A 19,658-nucleotide genomic window follows, 5' to 3' on the forward strand; every position below is an offset into this window, starting at 1 on the left:
TGCTTTATATCTCATTTCCTCTATCCTTTATTTTTCCTATCTATTATTTGCTAATTTGTTTGTCCTTAGGTACTTTAGTTAGATTGTGAGCCTTCGGGACAGTAAGGGAATTTCAAAGTACCAATTCTTTATTTATTTATCTTATTTTATTGTATCCTTTAATGCAGGGGTGTCCAATGTCGGTCCTCGAGGGCCGCAGTCCAGTCGGGTTTTCAGCATTTCCCCAATGAATATGCATGAGATCTATTTGCATGCACTGCTTTCAATGCATATTCATTGGGGAAATCCTGAAAACCCGACTGGTCTGCGGCCCTCGAGGACCGACATTGGACACCCCTGCTTTAATGTATATTTCTCTGTAAACCTATTGGACACCCCTGCTTTAATGTATATTTCTCTGTAAACCGCTTAGAACTTAACGGATTTAGCGGTATATAAGAAATAAATTACATTACATTACACAACTAATATACTACTTTATCCTAAAGCAAACAATAAATAAATAGAATTTTTTTTTTTTAACCTTTGACCTTTGTTGTCTGGTTTCTGCTTTCCTCTTCTCATTCAATTCCTTCCATCCACTGTGTGTCTTCTCTCTGCGTCTTCCATTTGCTCTGTTACTGTGCCTCTCCCTTTACACCCCCCCAATTGGTCTGGCACCCATCTTCTTCCCTCTGCTCCCCCATAGTCTGGCATCTGTCTTTTTCCCTTCCAGCGTCTTCTCCCCACTCTGTCTTCCACATTTCCCTTCAGGGTCTGTTCCTCTCCACCCTCGTTCAATGTCTGTTCTATTCCTTTCCACCATCACCCTTCCCTCCCTCCCTCACCATCTGTTCCTTTCTACCACCCTTTAGCTCCTCTCGTGCAGCCTATCTATCTATCTACTTCCCTCTTACTTTCGTGGCACGTTACAATGTAATTTGTGCAAGCCGCTGGAGCCTGCGAGCTTGGTCCCCAAACAATCTCACTTCTGTGTTCCTATTTTCCCCATTTCTAATATCTCCCCTATGTATCTGGCATTGCCCCCCCGTGTCCATATACCATCCCCATGGCATGTATGTCCCCTTTATGTCTCTGTCCCTATGCCCCCATGCACATAATTTCCCCTCTGTTTCTGTTACCTTCCTGTGTCCAGATTTCCCCTCTCTTCCACACCAATGTGTCTCTTCTCTTCAACCCCATCTAGCTTCTTTCCCTCTTTCTCCCCCCCCCCTGCTTCCAGCATCTGGCTCACCTACCTGTCCTCCCCTTTCTTTCCTGCTGTGGGTTTCTTTCTTTCCTTCTTCATCCCCTTGGCCCAGAATCTCTTTCCCTTTCACTCCCTCCTTCCTAGCGATCGCGCAGTCCAGCAGCCCCCTCCCGCCCAATTGCAGCGTTCCGTCACCTCCCTCCCTCCACCTCACCTTAGATGCCGAGTTTGCCAGCTTTCTTTTTCGCTCAGCCGCACGTGCGGCTGCTCAGTTGTTCAATCTTCTCCAGTGACGCAACCGGAAACAGGAAGTTGCAGCAGAGGAGAAGATTGAACAACTCGAGTAGCCGCACGTGCGCAGCTTTTTGAAAGCGTGCGGCTGGGCGAAAAAGAAAGCCGGCAAACTCTGCATCTAAGGTGAGGTGGAGAGAGGGAGATGGCGGAACACTGCGATCGGGCAGGTGGGGCCTGCTGGACCGCACGATCCTTGATTGCCTCACTGCGGAGATAAGACCATTCACCACTCCACGGGGCGGTGAATGGCCTTGTCCCCATCCCCGATTCGGTGGATTACCCGTGGCTACTCGCGGCTAGCAGTGGGTAACAACCACCGTGTCATTCTCTAAACCATCTCTCTGTGATCGCCACTATATCCAACGCCTCTTCTTCTATCACAGCTTCTAGATCAAGAATCTTGTTTCCCATACTTTGAGCATTAGTATATACTGCTTTCCAGACATTGCCCCCTTTTCCCATCCATGTAGAGGTATTCAGTGATTACTTACCTGAGGGCTTATATGCACCCGGGAGCTTTGATCACTCTGCCCCATCATTTCTAGTTTAAAGCCTTATTCAGTAGATTAGCCAGCCTGCTGGCGAAGACACTTCTTCCCTTCTTTGATAGATGCACTTCATCCCTGCTCAGCAGCCCTTGGAAGATCATCCCATGGTCCAGGAAGCCAAAACTCTCTAGACAACACCATCCACATAGCCATACATTCAATCTGGATCTGCATACCATGGTCTGCGTGGTCAATCTGGAGCAACAATAATGACTGTTCCCAGATGGCTTGCAATCCTATGTAGGATCCGTCCTATCATGGGCCATAGAGGAAACACATACAAGAGATCACTCTGCAGCCTGGCTGAACCAGAGCGTCCAGACCTGTGCTTCCAGGCTCGAATCTTCAACTGAAGAATCTGTCTGCCTTCTTGTTTGTTGCTGTCACCATGAGACTGAACGTTGGGCGATTTCAGCGATGAACAATGGCTTAGAAGGCTGCTGCAGACAGTGTCCACTCACCTGGATCCAGTGTCTGGTCTGCTGAGGATATCAGCTTGGACATTGTCCACTCCTGCTACATGCGCCACATAGAGAGTCTGAAGATGAAGATCCATTCATCTGAACATTACGTGAGCTTCCAGATTCAGCTGTGCACTCTTGGTAACAATATGTCACTGCTGTAGCATTGTCTGAGAAAACTCAGACCGCTTGTCCCTCTAAACTCTTCTGCAGTTTCTGCAATGCCAGGCGAATGGCTCAAAGTTCTAAACTCTTGATTGACCAATTCCTTCGGGAAATTGGCCAACGCCCCTGGATCGGGTGTCAGTTATACTGAGCCCCCCCAGACAAACAGGCTGGCATCCGTTGTCATAATTAACCAGGAAGCTATTCGGAGAGGCCTGCCTCTTAACACCACCTGCGGGCAGAGCCACCAGTCTATAATGGCCCAGGCTTCAGGGGTCCACAGCAGGGAGTCCAACTGAGGTGACCACTGAGATAGCTATGAATTCTGGAAAGGACACATGTGAGCCCTTGCCCAGAGAACCACATCTATTGTGGCCACCATGGAGCCTAGTACTTGGAGGTAGTGCCATTCTGATTGAACTGGTTTGGACAGCAAGCACAATATCCGAGTTCAAAGCTTCTGTCTGCATGCCTCTGGTAGATAGACCCGACCATCTGCCATGTTGAACACTCCCCCCACCCCACCCCCAATTCATCGTCTTGGCTACTTTAAGGGATCCTTCAGGAGAATCCGAATGCTCCACAATGAATACATTGTTATCAGGATACAAGACAAAAGAAGAATACTGTGTTCTCACTCTGCTCATTATAGAGCAGGGAGAAGAGGGAACCTGCTGGGAATCCAAGTTTAACTCCAGCAGAGAATCAGTGATAAGATCTAACAGAGCCAAGGGTCTGAACAGTCAGCAGACCACGAGGTCATCTCTTGATCGAGGGCTACCACAGTATCCATCGCATTTACACCTGCCTGCAACAGTGATATAAGGAAATAGCAATAGACCCTACATCCTCTGAATCACCTTCGGAAAGGCCCAACAGATCCTGGTCAGCCTCTGAAATTGAGGCAGATGCACCCTGAAAGCCCTAGCTCCCCTTGTGCACCTCCTGATGCACTGCCAGATGCCACTTGGGGATTTCAGCCATCCAGAAAGGCTCTCCACATTAGACTGTGGATGGATACTCTCCTCGGGAGCAGCTCCCCTGCCTTCGGGGCTGCTCCTCTCTTCAGCCCGGTGACTTTGGGCAGCATGGGAGCCCTGCTCCGCCCCCGAATTCCCCTGCAAGACCGAGTTTCTCTTCAGGAGCAGCACCTCTGCCATCGGGTGCTGCTCCTCACTTCAACCGCGTCTTCGGGCTGTGAGGGAGCTGTGCTCCGCCCCCCGAAACCCAGAGAGTTTCACCGTTTCCCTTCGGGAGCAGCTCCCCTGTCTTTGGGGCTACTCCTCACTCACGCCTGGTGACTTCGGGCAGCGTGGAAGCCTGCTCCGCCCAAACTTCCCTCGGGGTCTATCCCCCCATACTTTTCCTCCGCCCGACGCCGCTACCCAAGCGGGAGGCCACTGCTCCCGCTCTCTAGAACCAGAGGTGCGCGCCGAAAGCCTCCTACCGGTGTAGGTTTCCGATCGGGCTGATCCTGCCCAATCTCTTATCTGGCCATGTTGAATCTTTCACCTGGTCCACCCAGGTCGGCGCAACCCACAAAAAAAAATAAAAAAAATTATTTTTTCAATCCCAGGCCCCAGGATACTCTCCTTGACTTATTTCCTCAACTGTACTGCTTGATTAACATATTTAGCCAACTGCACTGCTTGTTCCTTATAACTGCATAATTAGCCGACTGCACTACCTGTTTTTCTTAAACTACATATCTTAGCCAACTGTATTGCTTGTTTCTTTAATTTGCACATCTAGCCAAGGCCCTTTCAAATTGTTTGACACTAAGTTCCAACCTGTCCGTTATCACACTAGAAGCTGTGGGACACAAATTTCTTTCAGTCTCTGTTCCTCTCCCATTCGCTATCAGCCCTCCAAACTCCTCTCTTCCCCTCCCCCCTCCTGGCAAACTCGCTGACAAACCCCCTCTCACTGGCCCACCCGACTCCAACCATGAAGCCATCACTCTGGCCTCTTATCCTCCTTCTCTGCTCCCTCACAAACATTTCTCACTCCCAAAAACCTCCTCCCCCAAACTCTCCCGATGCTACATTCCCCAACAACATCTATCCTGGGCTCAGAATCCCCACGCTAGTACCCACCAGACCCCATCATTTCAAAAAGCACCAAGGTGCTAACCTCACCTCCCTAAAGCCTGTTCCCCCAGCAAACCTGCCCAACCTTACCTCTGACTCTCTCACACCAGTCCCTACTCTCTATTGTAATGCCAGGTCCGTCAGAAATAAGACCCAAATAGTAAAAGATTTACTTGAGGATTTTGATCCGGGTTTTTTGTGCATCACTGAATCATGGATCGAAAAAGATGACTTACTCACACAAAATGAACTCTGTCCCCCAGGCTACCATGGTCTTTTCTCTCCTAGAATAAATCGAAAAGGAGGAGGTCTAGCCTTCTCTACAAATCATTCTTTAATGTTGAGCTCCTAGAAAAGGGTAGTCATCCCTCCCTGGAATTCATGCTAGCCTTAATAAACGACGAACTTCGCCCCAACCCATTAGGCATCCTGCTACTTTACCGCCCACCCACCCCCTGGAATAAATCCTCTGACTTTGTTCTTGAGACCATAACAAAAGCCTATCTAAAATTCCAAAGACTACTGATCATAGGTGACATAAACCTTCACCTAGACGACAACACCAACAATGACTCAACTGAGTTCAAAGACTTCCTCACTTCCTTAGGCTTCACTGCTCCCCCGCCCACCTCTACCCACGAAAAGGGGCACTCCATTGACATCATTAGCTTTCTTGACCTGACTGAGCATAAAACTTCCACAGATATGACCCGTTGGGAACATGTCCCCTGGTCTGATCACCTCCTAGGCTCTTTCTGCCTCCCTGTCTTCATGTCAGCCCTTGATACCCCAACCCGTGCCACAAACTCCATCACCTACCGCAAAAAGATCTCAAGTGAACTATTCTGGTCCTAGTTTCTCAACAAACTCCCTCCTCTTCCCACTCACACGGACCCTGACTCAATCTGGCACAAATGGGTGACTCTTTCCGAATCCACGTACCGTGCCCTTGCCCCATCTCCTACTCTCACAAGGCTCCCTGGTATCTCCCATACCACAGAGAATTAAAACAGAAATGTCGGGCCCTAGAACAGAGATGGAAAAAAATCAAAATCCCCCCTAGATAAGCAATCCTGGAGAGAAAACATCAAATCCTACAACTCCGTACTAAAAAAAGCTAGGAAGAATTACTATGGAGACAAAATCTCCAGGTCAAAAAACCAAAACAGTACACTGTTTCACATCTGGCGGAACCTAACTTCTAAAAACGACTCCGCCCCCTCCCCCCCCCATCTCCAAATGACCTAGCCAAATTTTTCAACGAGAAGATCACTACCATAAAGAGCTCGTTTCCCTCAGCTATCTCCTACAACTCTCTCCCCCCGAAAGACTCCGACGCTATCCCTGCCGACAGATCATGGACTACATTCGAACTTGTATCCGAGACCCAGATCTCTAAACTTTGCCTCAAACTTAAATCCTGCAAGTGCATCCTAGATCCCTTCCCATCCTACCTTTACGAAAAAATCCCTGCACATGCCATCTCTTCCCTTACTAACCTCATAAACAAAGTCTTACTATCGGGCCTGTTCTCCACCGAAATGGGACACATTGCCTTATCCCCTCTTCTGAAAAAAAACGATCTTGACCCTTCCTCACCATCGAACTATCGCCCCATAGCAAACATCCCTCTTTTAACAAAACTTCTAGAGACCATAGTCGCCACTCAGCTCTCCTCTTACCTAGAGAGATTCTCCATTCTCCAACACAACAACACTACCAATACGGATTTAGGCCCAATTTCAGCACCGAGTCCCTCCTAGTTTCCCTAATCTCAAAGGTGCAACAACTACACGCCCAAAACAAATTTGCTGTTCTCCTACAGTTTGATCTCTCCGCGGCTTTCGACGTCGTGCATCACGACATACTAATCTACCAACTTTCCAAGATTGGAATAGACTCCTCTGTACTAAAGTGGTTCTCAAACTTCCTTCGAGATCGTTCCTACATTGTCAACACAAACGGCTCCAAATCCGCTTCATGGACACCATCCTGTGGTGTTCCATAGGGCTCTCCCCTATCCCCTATTCTCTTCAACATGTATATGACCTCCCTGAAGCTCCTTAAACTATCCCCCCTTGAAACAATTTACACATATGCAGACGATATCCTCATCCTCCTCGAAACAGATCCAAACCTTACAAACCTCCAAGAAAACATCACATCATGCATAATGAGACTTCATGCCTGGTCCCTCTCAGTACAGATGAAATTAAATGAATCAAAAACAAAATTACTCTGGCTTGGCCCAAAATTATCTCACCTGCCCGCTCTCTTCACCCTACCCACAGGCCCTGCTCTACATCTTGAGTTCTCAAGCAAGGTCCACGGCATCACTATCGACTCCTCCCTTTCCCTCAACGATCACCTGAATTCCCTGGCAAAATCTTGTTTTTTCAGCCTCCACATGCTGAGGAAAGTTAGATCCTATTTTCACCAAAAGCATTTCACCGTCCTTGTACAATCCATCATCCTATCCAAACTCGATTATTGTAATGCCATCTACTTAGGCCTAACGAAAAAAAGTCTTCGCAGACTCCAGCTTATCCAGAACACTGCGGCCAAGCTGATTTTTGCTAAATGCAAATATGACCACGTCTCCCCTCTACTTACCAATCTTCACTGGCTCCCAGTACTTTCCAGAATTCATTTCAAATGCTCCTGCCTGGCTTTCAAGATCATTCACGGCATCCTTCCGCCCCTAATCCCTCTATCCTTCCTCGCCCCGACACCAACTACCACCAGATCAGCCCACAGACATAAACTATCCTTCCTCTCACTACACGGCATCCTCCACGCAGGTAAACTGGGTAGATCCCTCCTCTCCAAAATCACGGGCCTCTGGAACGATCTCACTGTCCCGCTGCGGAACCTGGGCTCCCTCCAACTATTCCAAAAACAACTGAAAACCTGGCTTTTCTCTAGCATATAACATCTTTCTCCTGATTACATCCCCTCTTTTTATGCTTTGTAAACTCTTTCTCTTCTCTCTTCCCATATTTTTAAACTTTGTAAACCGTGTCGAGCTCCACTTCCGTGGAGAAGATGCGGTATATAAACCTAAGGCTTAGTTTAGTTTAGACTGACAAATTCCGGGAAAATACTATATTAGGCAGTGCCGAGTCTCCTTTAGATGACTCCAATTTGCGTCTCTTGGGCTCCTTGGCCTCTACATGCTGCGCTTTTGATGACCGCCCATTCCAAGGCTCTGGAAGGGATTTTCTTCCAAAGGACCCCCCCCCCCAACTAGTCCTCAGCTTTAGAGAGCAAAGGGAAGGCTAAGCCAACCACTCTTGAACCTCCTCAGGTGCTGTGTGGAACAAGAGCACTCTACAGGCAAAAATTCAGTGCAAACCTAGCATGAATTATTGGTAAAGAAGCCCGAGGACTCCATCCCTACCAGTTTTAAAACAAATTGAGGTAATTTATAAAATTGGGAAAACCAAGATGGCCGCCACAGTGTTTTGGGGCCAAATGTAACACCCCCCCCCCCCCACAGCAATTTCAGGAGAAGCAGAAACCTACAAAAACAGGTTTTAAAGATGCCCATCCGCCGCAATTTTTCTCTGTGGTGGAAATGTGCTGTAGCCTGCCTCAGTTCAAAAGCTAGCAAGATCTGGGAGAAGAAATCAATGCCTCAAAAACGGACCGCTCCTCCAGTGCTGAATCATCGGGCTGCCAGTCTGACCAATGTTTGACTAAGCCTCGAATCCTGGTGGACCCAAGGATACAAAAAGAGAAGAGGCAAAACACATCCTGGCTCATGTGCAAAAGAAAAAGCCATCTAGTGAAGGAGGAGGAATTCAAAAGCTATAGTGGATGCCTTCTGCATGGATATTACTCGCAAATCCAGAATGATACACCTATTGCTCTAGAAATGCCAGTGCATTTTCAGCTAAAATCAACACTCCACCACCCCTGTAGGCCCTCCACAGATGTACCTTAAGAAACCCTAGTGGTCTAGTGTCCAATTCGGGGCAAGAAAAAAAGCCCTAAATACTTCCAGAGAAAGTCTTACAAGACTTGTCAATGCAAGTTCTGGAAGCTATTTTGAAGGAGAAATCTGCTGTGCACAGGAGTGAACTGTAGGCCCTGAAAGGGGCTGCTGATGGAAGAGTGGGGGATTCATGAGGGGGCTGCTGCTTGACAGTGAGAAACTCTTTCATTTTTTACTTCAGTTTTGGCTGAAACTAAGTGGCTAATTTCAGTTGCAATTTTGCTTTTGGCATAAATCAAAGAGCTTGGTTTTGGTCAGGCTCTAAACCACATCATGGTAAGTTAGTAGCTAACTGGGCGGAGCCGTCCCAAGTACAGCGCCAAACCAATTAAACACAGTCATACACACTGAATGCAGCAACGTTTGACCCGTGCCTTTTATTTTCAATTAGCAACCAAACCAAAACACCTTGTGCTGAAGGAAAAGATAGCAGCAACTTCAATATTTACTTAATATCTTGCTTTTCTGATACTTTATTCCCAAAGTGAGTTACAGCAGTGGTTCCCAACCCTGTCCTGGAGGACCACCAGTCAGTCATGTTTTCAGGACAGCTCTAATGAATATGTATGGAGCAGATTTGCATGCCTGTTTCCTCCATTATATGCAAATATTTCTCATGCATATTCATTAGGGCTATCCCAAAAATCCGAGTGGCTGGTGATCCTCTAAGACAGGGTTGGGAACCACTGAGTACAGGATAACAATCAAAAACATACAACAATAAAACAAACCATTAATGGGGTTCTGCAAAATTTAAAGATATTAAGTGCTTTATTTTTACAAAAGAATTGCACCTCAAAGCCAAGTGACCAACAATAAGAGTCCATTACATATTAATCAGTACTGAGGATAATAAATAGCAAAAATCTAAGAAGTCACAAGAGTAAAGATGAATGTGCTTAAAACATGAAATAAGATAAAACAATGTGCAGAGTTTCCTTCTGTTTATTAAATACACCAGATGTACCAATGGTCAGTCATTTACAAAGAACATTTTTGACTTACCAGATACCACACTCAACCCAGGTGTGCTGGGACGTGAACTGACCTCCCTCACATCTGTATCATCAGATGTGCTGCCCACACCCGAGCAACTTTCCAGCTCCTGCAGTCTTTCCTCCTGCTTTAAGTCTGGTGCTTCTGAGTGGGAAGGAAATAACAATGTTTTGATTGCAGTGGTATGAGCTGTTTGTCTACTGTGGAGTACAGACAAACTGGCACAAATTACTGGGTCAGAAAAAATGTCAAATAATCTGCATATATTTAGCTGCCTGGGGCATTTTTTTTTTGTGCCCTGATAAGAACATCCTTGTGACATATTCAACCTTATTCTGTGGGAACATACCCCAAGACAATTTTTTTTTTTGCAAACTTTTGAACTTTTTAGAATCAAGAGACCAATTTGAATTCTATAATCTATATCAGGGGTTGGCAAACAATGGCCTGCAAGCCAAATCTGGCCCACCGCCTCTTTTTGTAGAGCCCACGAGCTAAGAATGAATTTTACAATTTCAAATTCTTTAAAATTTCAAAGTACAAACTATAATGGCTGACAGCCAAATTGCAGAGTTGGGAGAAAAATCACATGTGGCACTCCTGTAGCTTCTCATTCTCTCGCTCTTGGTGGCCTCTGCTGTGACACCATACGATCACAGTTGCAAATCGGCAGCGTTTATAGTACTATGTGTATCGCTATTCAGCTTATGCTGTTCTATTGTGAATCTGTAATAGTTCTCTGTATTATCGTTCTCGTTTTATGACCAGTGCATATCCATATCCAATATTTCATCGCAACGCAATTTCTTCACGAAAATGAGGCTGCAACTAAAGTAAGTTTATGAGTATCTCATTTATTAGCCAAGGAAAGAAAGCCGTTCACTGACGGTGAGTTAATTAAATCATGTTTAATTGTCACAGCCGAAGAAGTGTGTCTAGAGAAAATTGATTTATTTAAATCTATTATTTATATTTTTATGGTATATTTTGTTCAATAAATTTGTAAAAACTTGTTTTTTGCTTGTTATTTAAGTAACATAGAAACATGACGGCAGATAAAGGCCAAATGGCCCATCTAGTCTGCCCATTCACAGTAACCATTATCTATTTCTTTCTCTGAGAGATCCCATGTGCCTATCCCAGGCCCTCTTGAATTCAGACACAGTCTCTGCTTCCACCACCTCTTCTGCGAGACTATTCCACGTATCTACCACCCTTTCCGTAAAAAGTATTTCCTCAGATTACTCCGGAGCTTATCACCTCTTAACTTCGTCCTATGCCCTCTCATTGCAGTTTCCTTTCAAATGAAAGAGACTAGACTCATGCACATTTATATTATGTAGGTATTTAAATGACTATCATATCTCCCCTCTCCCGCCTTTCCTCCAAAGTATACAGGACTATCTACAAAAATATCCTTGAGTTTGCCCCTTGGCCAGCAGAAACTAAAATATTTACTTATTTGACCCTTTACAAAAAATGTTTGCCAACCCCTGAGCTATATCCTTTGATGTTTCAGATGTAGTAATATCTGGACATTATGGGCTCTAAAAGAAAATTCCCAAATAGGTTGAAAAAGATAAACCTTATAGACCACAGAATTAAAGCATTCTCAGCTAATATGTGAAAGTAATCTTTCTGTAGGTAATTCTATAAACATTTTCCTGCAAGAAACACAGTTACTTACCTATAACAGGTGTTATCCAAAGACAACAGGCAGATATTCTCATATGTGGGCGATGTCATCCACAGAGCCCGGTATGAACAGTGCAAAAGTGTACTGTCACTTTAAAAGACTGAAAAACTCTCAAGACTGCCCGTACCACGCATGTGCTGGTGCCTTCCCGCTCTATGTGCGCTCACGGGAACATCAGTTCAGTAAAAAAACTAAGAAGTCAACTAGGGAGTTGGGAGGTTTGTGAGAATATCTGACTGCTGTCCTTGGTTAACACCTTTTACATTCCAATAGAACTTTTTCCCATAAGGAGTTGGGGGTCTCAGCTGTTTAACTGTGAATAAATAATGAGCCCTAAGAACACCGCCGCCATCTTACAGAAGATAGAATGTGAGTCGAATGACAGCGGCAGTGATTGGTAGAATATAACTCGAAACTGATATTGTTCTCAATATTTATGGTGACAGCAGTAATTAATTTAAGAGATTTTAACTGTTTTGATATTATTTATTGCAGAGTGGATCCCTGATGAAGCTAGGGCAAAACATGTCAGGTCCAACCGCTGAGTCCACCAATATGTAATGAGGTTGACTACTGCTAAGATAAGTAAAAAGATTTAAAATAAGTATGAAGATTAAGAGTAGTTTTATTCACAAAATTTAGAGGTTAAGGATAATTGAAAATAGTAAAGCTGGGAGCCTTGACCAGTGAGGATCTAATACAATATTCTCCCTGTGAAAAATCACCTATATGGGACGGAGGAGTGGTGTTTCTGAGGACTTTGGCTAAGACAGCATAGTATAAGACTGAAGAAAGAAGGTGGAAGAATTGAAACAAGCACCATAAGAGTATTTGTTTAAACTGTATGTTGGAAACTAAGTGAAAATGGAAGATATAGCCATTGATTCTACAGTGAGATAACGCAGATGCATGCCTGGAGAGGGAAGAGTGTTTGTGCGTCTTAGGTTTTTTTATGTGAATCCCCCAAATGGAAGAAGCTGATGATAAAGAGGGCAAGTGCAGTGTCGAAGTTGGTATTTATGCTGATCTTTGGGCACTGGCATAGGAGTCCACAGACATCTTCGATGCTCCTGAGATTGACACAAAAATTTTAAAATTGTAGTTGTCTGGCCTTAATTGACCTCTTCTGCAGTTTAGAGCAGCGTGGGCAAGAGTCGGTACAGTGATCAGGACCTAGGCACTGGACACACCAGTTATATGGGTCAGTAGCCAGTATGGTCCTTTTACACTGGGTGCACTGCTTGAGGCCAATTGAGCCTTGGACATCGAGGGGAACACCACCGACAAAAGGTCAAAGTACTCAATGGTCCAGAGTGATTGAACAAATTGTAAGCTGGAAAAAAAAATAAAAAAGACTTGATGTACCCAGCCGAAGGCCCAAAACAAAAAAAAGTGTCAAAAATCAAAAACTCTGTAACCAGATTAAAGATAAAATAATAAAATGAGAAAATATGAAGAGACCAAATGAAAAACGACTGAGAAGGAACTGAAAAATATAAAAAAAGTTTTATGCAATTGGAAAGACTCCAAAATGCAGCTTCTCAGCTCTACAGAAAACTAAGAAACGATGGTCCTGCAAGCCGCCATCAGGCAGGAAGGCACCAGCACATGCAAGGAATAGGCAGTGTCGAGACTTTTTCCAGCCTTTTAAAGTGACAGTACACTTTTTCTCTGTTTGTACAGGGCTCCATGGATGACGTCACCCACATGTGAGAATATATTGCCTGCTTGTCCTAGAATAAAGTATGTTTTACATATTGAAAAGGCCTTTTATAAAGCTGCACAGCTATATACACAAGTAAAAAGTATGCACACTGAAAGATCACATGTACTTTTATACAAACCACATGAAAACATTCCTAGGAGCGTAATTTGGGTGAAGCAGAGTAAGCACCGTGATCTACACATGTATTTTTTTTAATACACAGGTATTGAACACATTTGTAGACTATACATTCAGTAAAAACTGATCTGTGGAGTTCACAATAAAAATATTTAAAATAAATAAGGACACTAAAGCCAAACATACAACATTCTATCTTAAATAGTTTAAACACTTATTCAAAAGGCCTGTATGGATAAGTAAGCTTTCATCTGCTTATGCAAAATTAAATAGTCCCTATCAATCTGAAATGGTTCTGACTCAGTAAACATATACACATTTATATCATCTCTGTGAATGAGTCTGCATGCTATTGGGGCTGATGCTGGGTGCCTATTTTATAAAAAGCACACAAGCATCTATGTTGTCTTTCTTTTTCTTTTTAAATAGTTGCCCTTTGACTTTTCACCTACATGCCTCATCATATGGCAAAAGAAATCACCCTCTTGTGTGCAAAAGACTAACCCCCCTCCCCCACTTTACTAAGCCGCAATAGAGGTTTCTACCATAGACCGGAGCGCTAAATGCTCTGATGCTCATAGAATTCCTATGAGAATCAGAGTATTTAGTGCTCTGGGCTGCGGTAGAAACCTCTACCGTGGCTTAGTAAAAGAGGGCCTAAATTTCTACTAGCAGCATTTTCCAAAATTCCATTCAGATTCTACCACAGTTCCACCTCATGAATCCTTGGCTTAACAGCAAACCCAGCAAACATTTGAGGAAAATGCTAGCAGAGTTATAAGCAGAAGAAACAACTAAGACAGGCACTTACCTGAATCACTTGGCAACACCTCCACACTCCAAGCCTCACTAGTTGTTTCTGATATGGTAGAACCAGTACATGGGTCCAACAGCAAGGATCCTGAGCCAGGTAAGCAAAGCAAGCTGCCTAATACATTCTCTGCAGCAGCACCTACACATGCAAGGCAGAGCACAAGGTTAATCCTGGAAGGAAGGAATTCAGTTACAGAAGTCTTTTTTTCCCATGTACAATAGATTCTCAGTTAACCGGCATCAATGGGGATTGATAGATGCTGGATAAATGTAGTTTCTGGTTGTTTGAGAGTTACTATTAAAAATAAGCCTAATACTGTTCTCTGTACTATGCCATACCATAAACTGTTCCAAACAAACTACCAGATGTGGGGTAGGCAAAGCGTGGGGATACAAATTCAGGTGTGGCGTGCCAAGTTTAGACTCACATTTTGGCCAGAAATTTATTTTATTTTCATTTTTATTTAAAGTATTATAGTATTTCTTTGATTTTTTTTTTTTGTTGTTGGTTGCTTGAGAGTTCTGGTTGTTTGAGTTCCAGTTAACAGAGAGTCTACGTACTGTACTTTACACAACACTGCTTCTATAGTGGACTGTTCTTTATTACTACCAACCTGCAATTTCTTGCAATCTGTCTTCATCAATGTTAGGATCAAAGTCACTACCCAGCACATCAGTACTCCAAGTTTCGCTGACTGTTTCTGATATGTCCCTGTCTTCTGTCAATCCCATCATATCACGAATTTCAAATTTGCGAAGCTTGTCATCAAGGTTATCTTGTGTAGTAGCTGTGTTGTAACATTTTTTTTTAAATTTAACGAGAGAAATAAAAATAGGACTTTTTAAAATTTAAAATAACTTGAACTCGCATCATTTACAATTCTGAAGTATATAAAAGCAAATATGTGCCTAAAGACTTACCCCCCTCTTTTACTAAGGTGTGCTAGCGGTTTTAGCATGCGCTGCATTGCCGCGCACGCTAACCCCGCGCTACACGCCAAGAACTAACATCAGCTCAATGCTAGCATTAGCGTCTAGTGTGCGTAGCAATGCAGCGCGCAGCTTAGTAAAAGGATCCCTTAGTATATAGATTTTTTAAAATCCTAATAAACTTAAAACATGCAAAATAATTTGTCTTTTACCCCAGAAATGAATTAAAAAGTTACTTGGGGCATCCAGCACAACAGCAAAAAACTGATAGCAGATAAAGACTATATGGTCCATCAGGTCTGCCTATTTATACTACCTACTATCTCTTCCTCTCCCTTAGAGATCCTATAGGCTTGCCCCATGAATTCAGATAGTCTTCATCTTCACCACCTCCACAGGAAGGCCATTCCATATATTCACCACTCTTTCTGTAAAGAAGTATTTCCTTTACATTATCCCTAAGTCTATCCTATTTCACTTCATCGTATGCCTCCTCATTCCAGAGCTTCCTTGCAATTTAAATAGGTTTGCCACCTGGGCATTTATGCCACAGAAATATTAATCATCTCTATCATATCTTCCCAAGCCATTACATTTTATTCATGCTTTGGTTTTTTTTAATTAAAGTGCTTGCATTTACTGTGCTTTAACGCATGTTACATTTTTGCTGTTAAATGCAAAGACTGCCCCAACATGTCCCCCCAGTAGTTACAGTTCAGTAAAAGTTGTGTTTTGTTTTTATTTTATTTTTTTTTGGGGGGGAGGTTGTTTATTACTGATTTAAGACTATTTGCAATTGGCTACCTGCAATGCACACCCATTCTCAGCCCATTAACCTGCCCCCTAACAGCATGCAGTTAATATGCAAATTAGCACCCACTGTCAATGCAGTGCAGTAAATGCATCCATGCTAACTTGCATGTTACCTAACAGACCTCAATAAAAAGGACCCTTTAATTTTAATGCAACCTCTTAATGTTTGTTAAACATGCCTAAACTACCCATCTTTGTTTGACAAGCAGATGACTTTATTCCTTCATATAGCAAGCAAGAACACAGTGTATACTTCCCTATGCTGTCCCAGCAATCAATATCAAGTCTACTTGTCACTAGCAACAGTGTAGCTTTGTCTTTTTGTCCATTCAGTCTTTGGTCACTACAATGTAAGCAGCCAGTTTTCATTAGCAACCACTAAGACAGATTTTCATATGATGTGGATATACTTGCATTAACAAGAAAACCAATATGGCAGACATTTCCATAGCATCTGAGCAGCCATCAGATGTAAAGTTTTAGTCACTTCTAGTAAGTTGCAGATCAGGAACAATGGTGAAAGCATAAACAGGTCAGCAGATACATGGCAATCTACTGAAGCCACACTACTCCAACCAGCCTGAAAAAAGTTTTACATGCCTTGTTCATGTTCTAGCAGCTGCAAAGCTTCAACCCCGTTGCTCCCTGATGGCCCAGCTCCTAGCTCTGACACAGATTCTCCTTCTAAATCCAGGGAGGACACAGAATTGGAACGGTTTGAGGGACCTGCTGAACCAAAGATTTTTCCTTTTACTTTATCTGTATTAAAAATGCAGATTTGAAAATACAAGAACTAATGCTTTTTAGACAGTTGTATTAATCAGACATCAAACTAGGCTTGCAAATTTCTACTATCTTCCATTTGTCAACATCAACATAATTTAATAAATCGCTGCTGTATCTAAGAATGTAACGGCTATTGCTTTAAAAAGCTAGTTTTTACCCTGCTCATATGTATTTCTCACAACCTTTTCATTTGACAGTTGTTAACCAAGTCCCCATAAAGCCTAAGATAAGCACACAGTATTCAAGAACTCAGACTTCTAACCCTTCACAAAACAATGGCAAGAGAAATAGTATTCCAGGTTAAAATACCAAATCAGAAATCTCATTGCTTTTAAGTAGTTTGTTAATGAGTAGACTCCTTTGAAACTTGCCATATGCAAAATGCCACTGGCATATTCAATGAAAATTTACTTAATTTAAAGTTACGTAAATTAAAAATTTAATCCATTATTTCAGACTGTCAATAAACCATCAGAGCCCAACAGCCATGACACAGATGTGAAGCTAGATCCTGAAGATGTGAAGATAATCCTGAATGGAGAGAGAAAAGGCTGGCAGACCAGAAGTATCATACCTTCCCTATTGGAAGGGCTGCAATAGCCCTGAAAGCTTAATTAGCATTATAATTAAATGCTGTTTAAAAGCTATTCTTTTAGAATGCTAAGGTAGCCTTTCTCCCAAGAAGATTCACCTTCAGATATTCCTTCCAGATTATCACTGCAGAGAGAAAATCGCAAGGTTTTATCAGGTTTACCATGGAGTTTGGTCTCATCTACTGGGACATCTCCTTGTCCACCATCAGAAAGCTGCATATTTAAAACCTAGGGAAAAATGGAAATGATGCTGAAGAAAGTTATGAGAAAGGCACTGGATTTCAATAGGACTTGAACCTGCTACTATAGTGCTATCAGACTATTATTAATATGCTGACAGTACAGGAGGAAGACCACCATATAGAAATTTTAATCATGGAGTTTATTTTGCAAGCTACTGTCCTTCACAGTCAAGATCACAGCCACTGAATAAATCTGTTATCATACAATCTGGAAGACTGTCAAGACTTTAAAACACGTAAATTCCAGCTTCAAAAGACAATAGTTTTTTTTCCCCTCCTCCTCTTCCAATCATTCTTGTGGGTCTAGTTCATGTGACTTGCCAGTATAGGAGACTTATCTAGTTTTTCCGAGTAAGCTGGTTAGGAATGTAGCTGTACCTCTATGCAGGTTATATTCCTCCCAATGACTTCTCAGAAGAGCAAAGTCATTTCAGTGTTTTGAGTTGAAGCATTCATTCCTTGGTTGCGATCCTCTTGCCATATAGAAATCCTCTGTGTATAATCACGCTTGTTTTTGAATTGCATTGCTACATCTCTACCACTTCCTCTGGAAGGGCATTCCAGGCATCATCTACCTTTTCACCAGAGTCTTATCTCCTTGCAGTTTCATTATGCCCCATAATTCTACAATTTCCTTTCCCTTGAAAAAGGCTCTTTTGTGTATTAATACCTGTATTTCTCTGCAGTCCCTTCCCTCCACTGGGTACAAGTTATCAAATATTTTGCGTACTTTTCACCTTTTCACTTGTAGTTTGTTCTAATTATTGCTGTGGGTAAGTGTCAACTGTTATGTGTGCATCTGCTTCTGTTCAAGCAAACATTTAATGTAAAATAGCACATGTACATTTGAAAATGCAAATTGCAGATACCCTTTTTTTCCTCATCATAGACATGCCTTCAGGGATGCATCCCAATAACTCCCCACCCCTCCCCCTTTTACAAAGCCGCAGTATTAGTTCTACTTCTATTTGGGTTGGAGCTAATACCGCCACGGCCAATGATAAAAAAGCCTAACATGGCTCCATAAAAGGGCGGGGGGGAGGAAAATTTCTTCAAAATTGGCTATAGGTTGGCAATACAGAGAGCCATTGTTGCAATCTTGAAAACATGATTCTCGTTACTTTAGACATAGAATTCTTATTTAAAAAAAAAAAAAAAATGTACCACAACTTGAAGCTCTAGCAATTGTAGGCTCCCAGTATTGCCAACTTTGAAGAAATTTTCCTTATGGATTTTCCATTTGAAGAGGAGGTTAAGATGTACTGTAGGTACATATTTAACCTATGGAAAGATGATTCAGAATGTCTCAACATCTTTTGGGGATGGCTTAATAGTAGAAATACAAATTTAAAATGAGTAATGACCCAATGAAGATTACCTATTTAGATATTCTGATTCAAAACACAAGATACGGCTTTAATATAACTTTATACAAAAAAAAACAACAGATCGGAATACATGTCTGCAATTTTCAAGTTTCCACAATAGACAGTTAAAGAGAAATCTGCCATTTAGATAGTTTTTGAGCACGCGCAAATTATGAACATAAGAATTGCCGCTGCTAGGTCAGACCAGTGGTCCATCGTGCCCAGCAGTCTGCTCATGCGGAAGCCCTCTGGTCAAAGACTATCGCCCTAATTGAGACTAGCCATACCTGTGTGCATTCTGGTTCAGCAGGAACTTGTCTAACAAGCAAGTTAGCTCAAAGATTTAGAGAGAGAGAATACCCTAGGGAGTGCATAGAGAAGAGAGTTGCGTGGGGACAGAAATCCCGCACGTCCTACCAGTATCCCACCTGCCCCACCCGACCCTGACAGAATCTCCTCTGTCCCTGCCCGACCCTGTGAGGAATCCCCTCCATCCCCAAAAGGAATCTCCTCCATCCCCGCTTTTCCCCCCATAAAAGTCGCTTGTCCCCATAAAAAGCAGCAATTACTTGACAGTTTTGATTTTTTTTTTTTGAAGTTTTAATTTATTTAAACCAACAATAAAATACAATATAAACAAATAACTGTGAACAGAAATAAAAGATGCATACATCACCGGAAAGAATTAGAAGACAGGTCATGTGACAAAGTAAGACTGTAGAGTCAACCATTTCTTTAGCAAAATAAAGCTCATATTGGTAGAGCAAACAAATCTGGTTCTACCATCTGGTATAGGTAACTCACTACGCCCTATCTCCAGCAAATTGATTTTGCC

The 19,658-nt window shown here is 42.8% G+C and overlaps 1 protein-coding gene across 13 annotated transcripts in view; it reads right to left on the reverse strand.

Annotated features, from left to right (window-relative positions):
* Nucleotides 1-19,658, reverse strand: part of GAPVD1 (GTPase activating protein and VPS9 domains 1) — a 189,433-nt gene that overhangs the window by 69,005 nt on the left and 100,770 nt on the right. For 4 of the 13 annotated variants that reach the window (XM_033960247.1, XM_033960258.1, XM_033960253.1 and 1 more), the window contains 5 exons: nucleotides 17,313-17,442; nucleotides 16,436-16,564; nucleotides 14,707-14,880; nucleotides 14,091-14,231; nucleotides 9,750-9,884 (listed from right to left, as the gene is read on the reverse strand). In XM_033960247.1, the coding sequence (XP_033816138.1) occupies nucleotides 9,750-9,884; nucleotides 14,091-14,231; nucleotides 14,707-14,880; nucleotides 16,436-16,564; nucleotides 17,313-17,442 (709 nt within the window). The remainder of the gene's footprint in view (nucleotides 1-9,749; nucleotides 9,885-14,090; nucleotides 14,232-14,706; nucleotides 14,881-16,435; nucleotides 16,565-17,312; nucleotides 17,443-19,658) is intronic. The other 9 variants (XM_033960252.1, XM_033960256.1, XM_033960257.1 and 6 more) reach the window with 4 other exon arrangements.

This window comes from Geotrypetes seraphini, chromosome 10 (genome assembly GCF_902459505.1).
Source record: "Geotrypetes seraphini chromosome 10, aGeoSer1.1, whole genome shotgun sequence".
NCBI classification, from domain to species: Eukaryota; Metazoa; Chordata; class Amphibia; order Gymnophiona; family Dermophiidae; genus Geotrypetes; species Geotrypetes seraphini.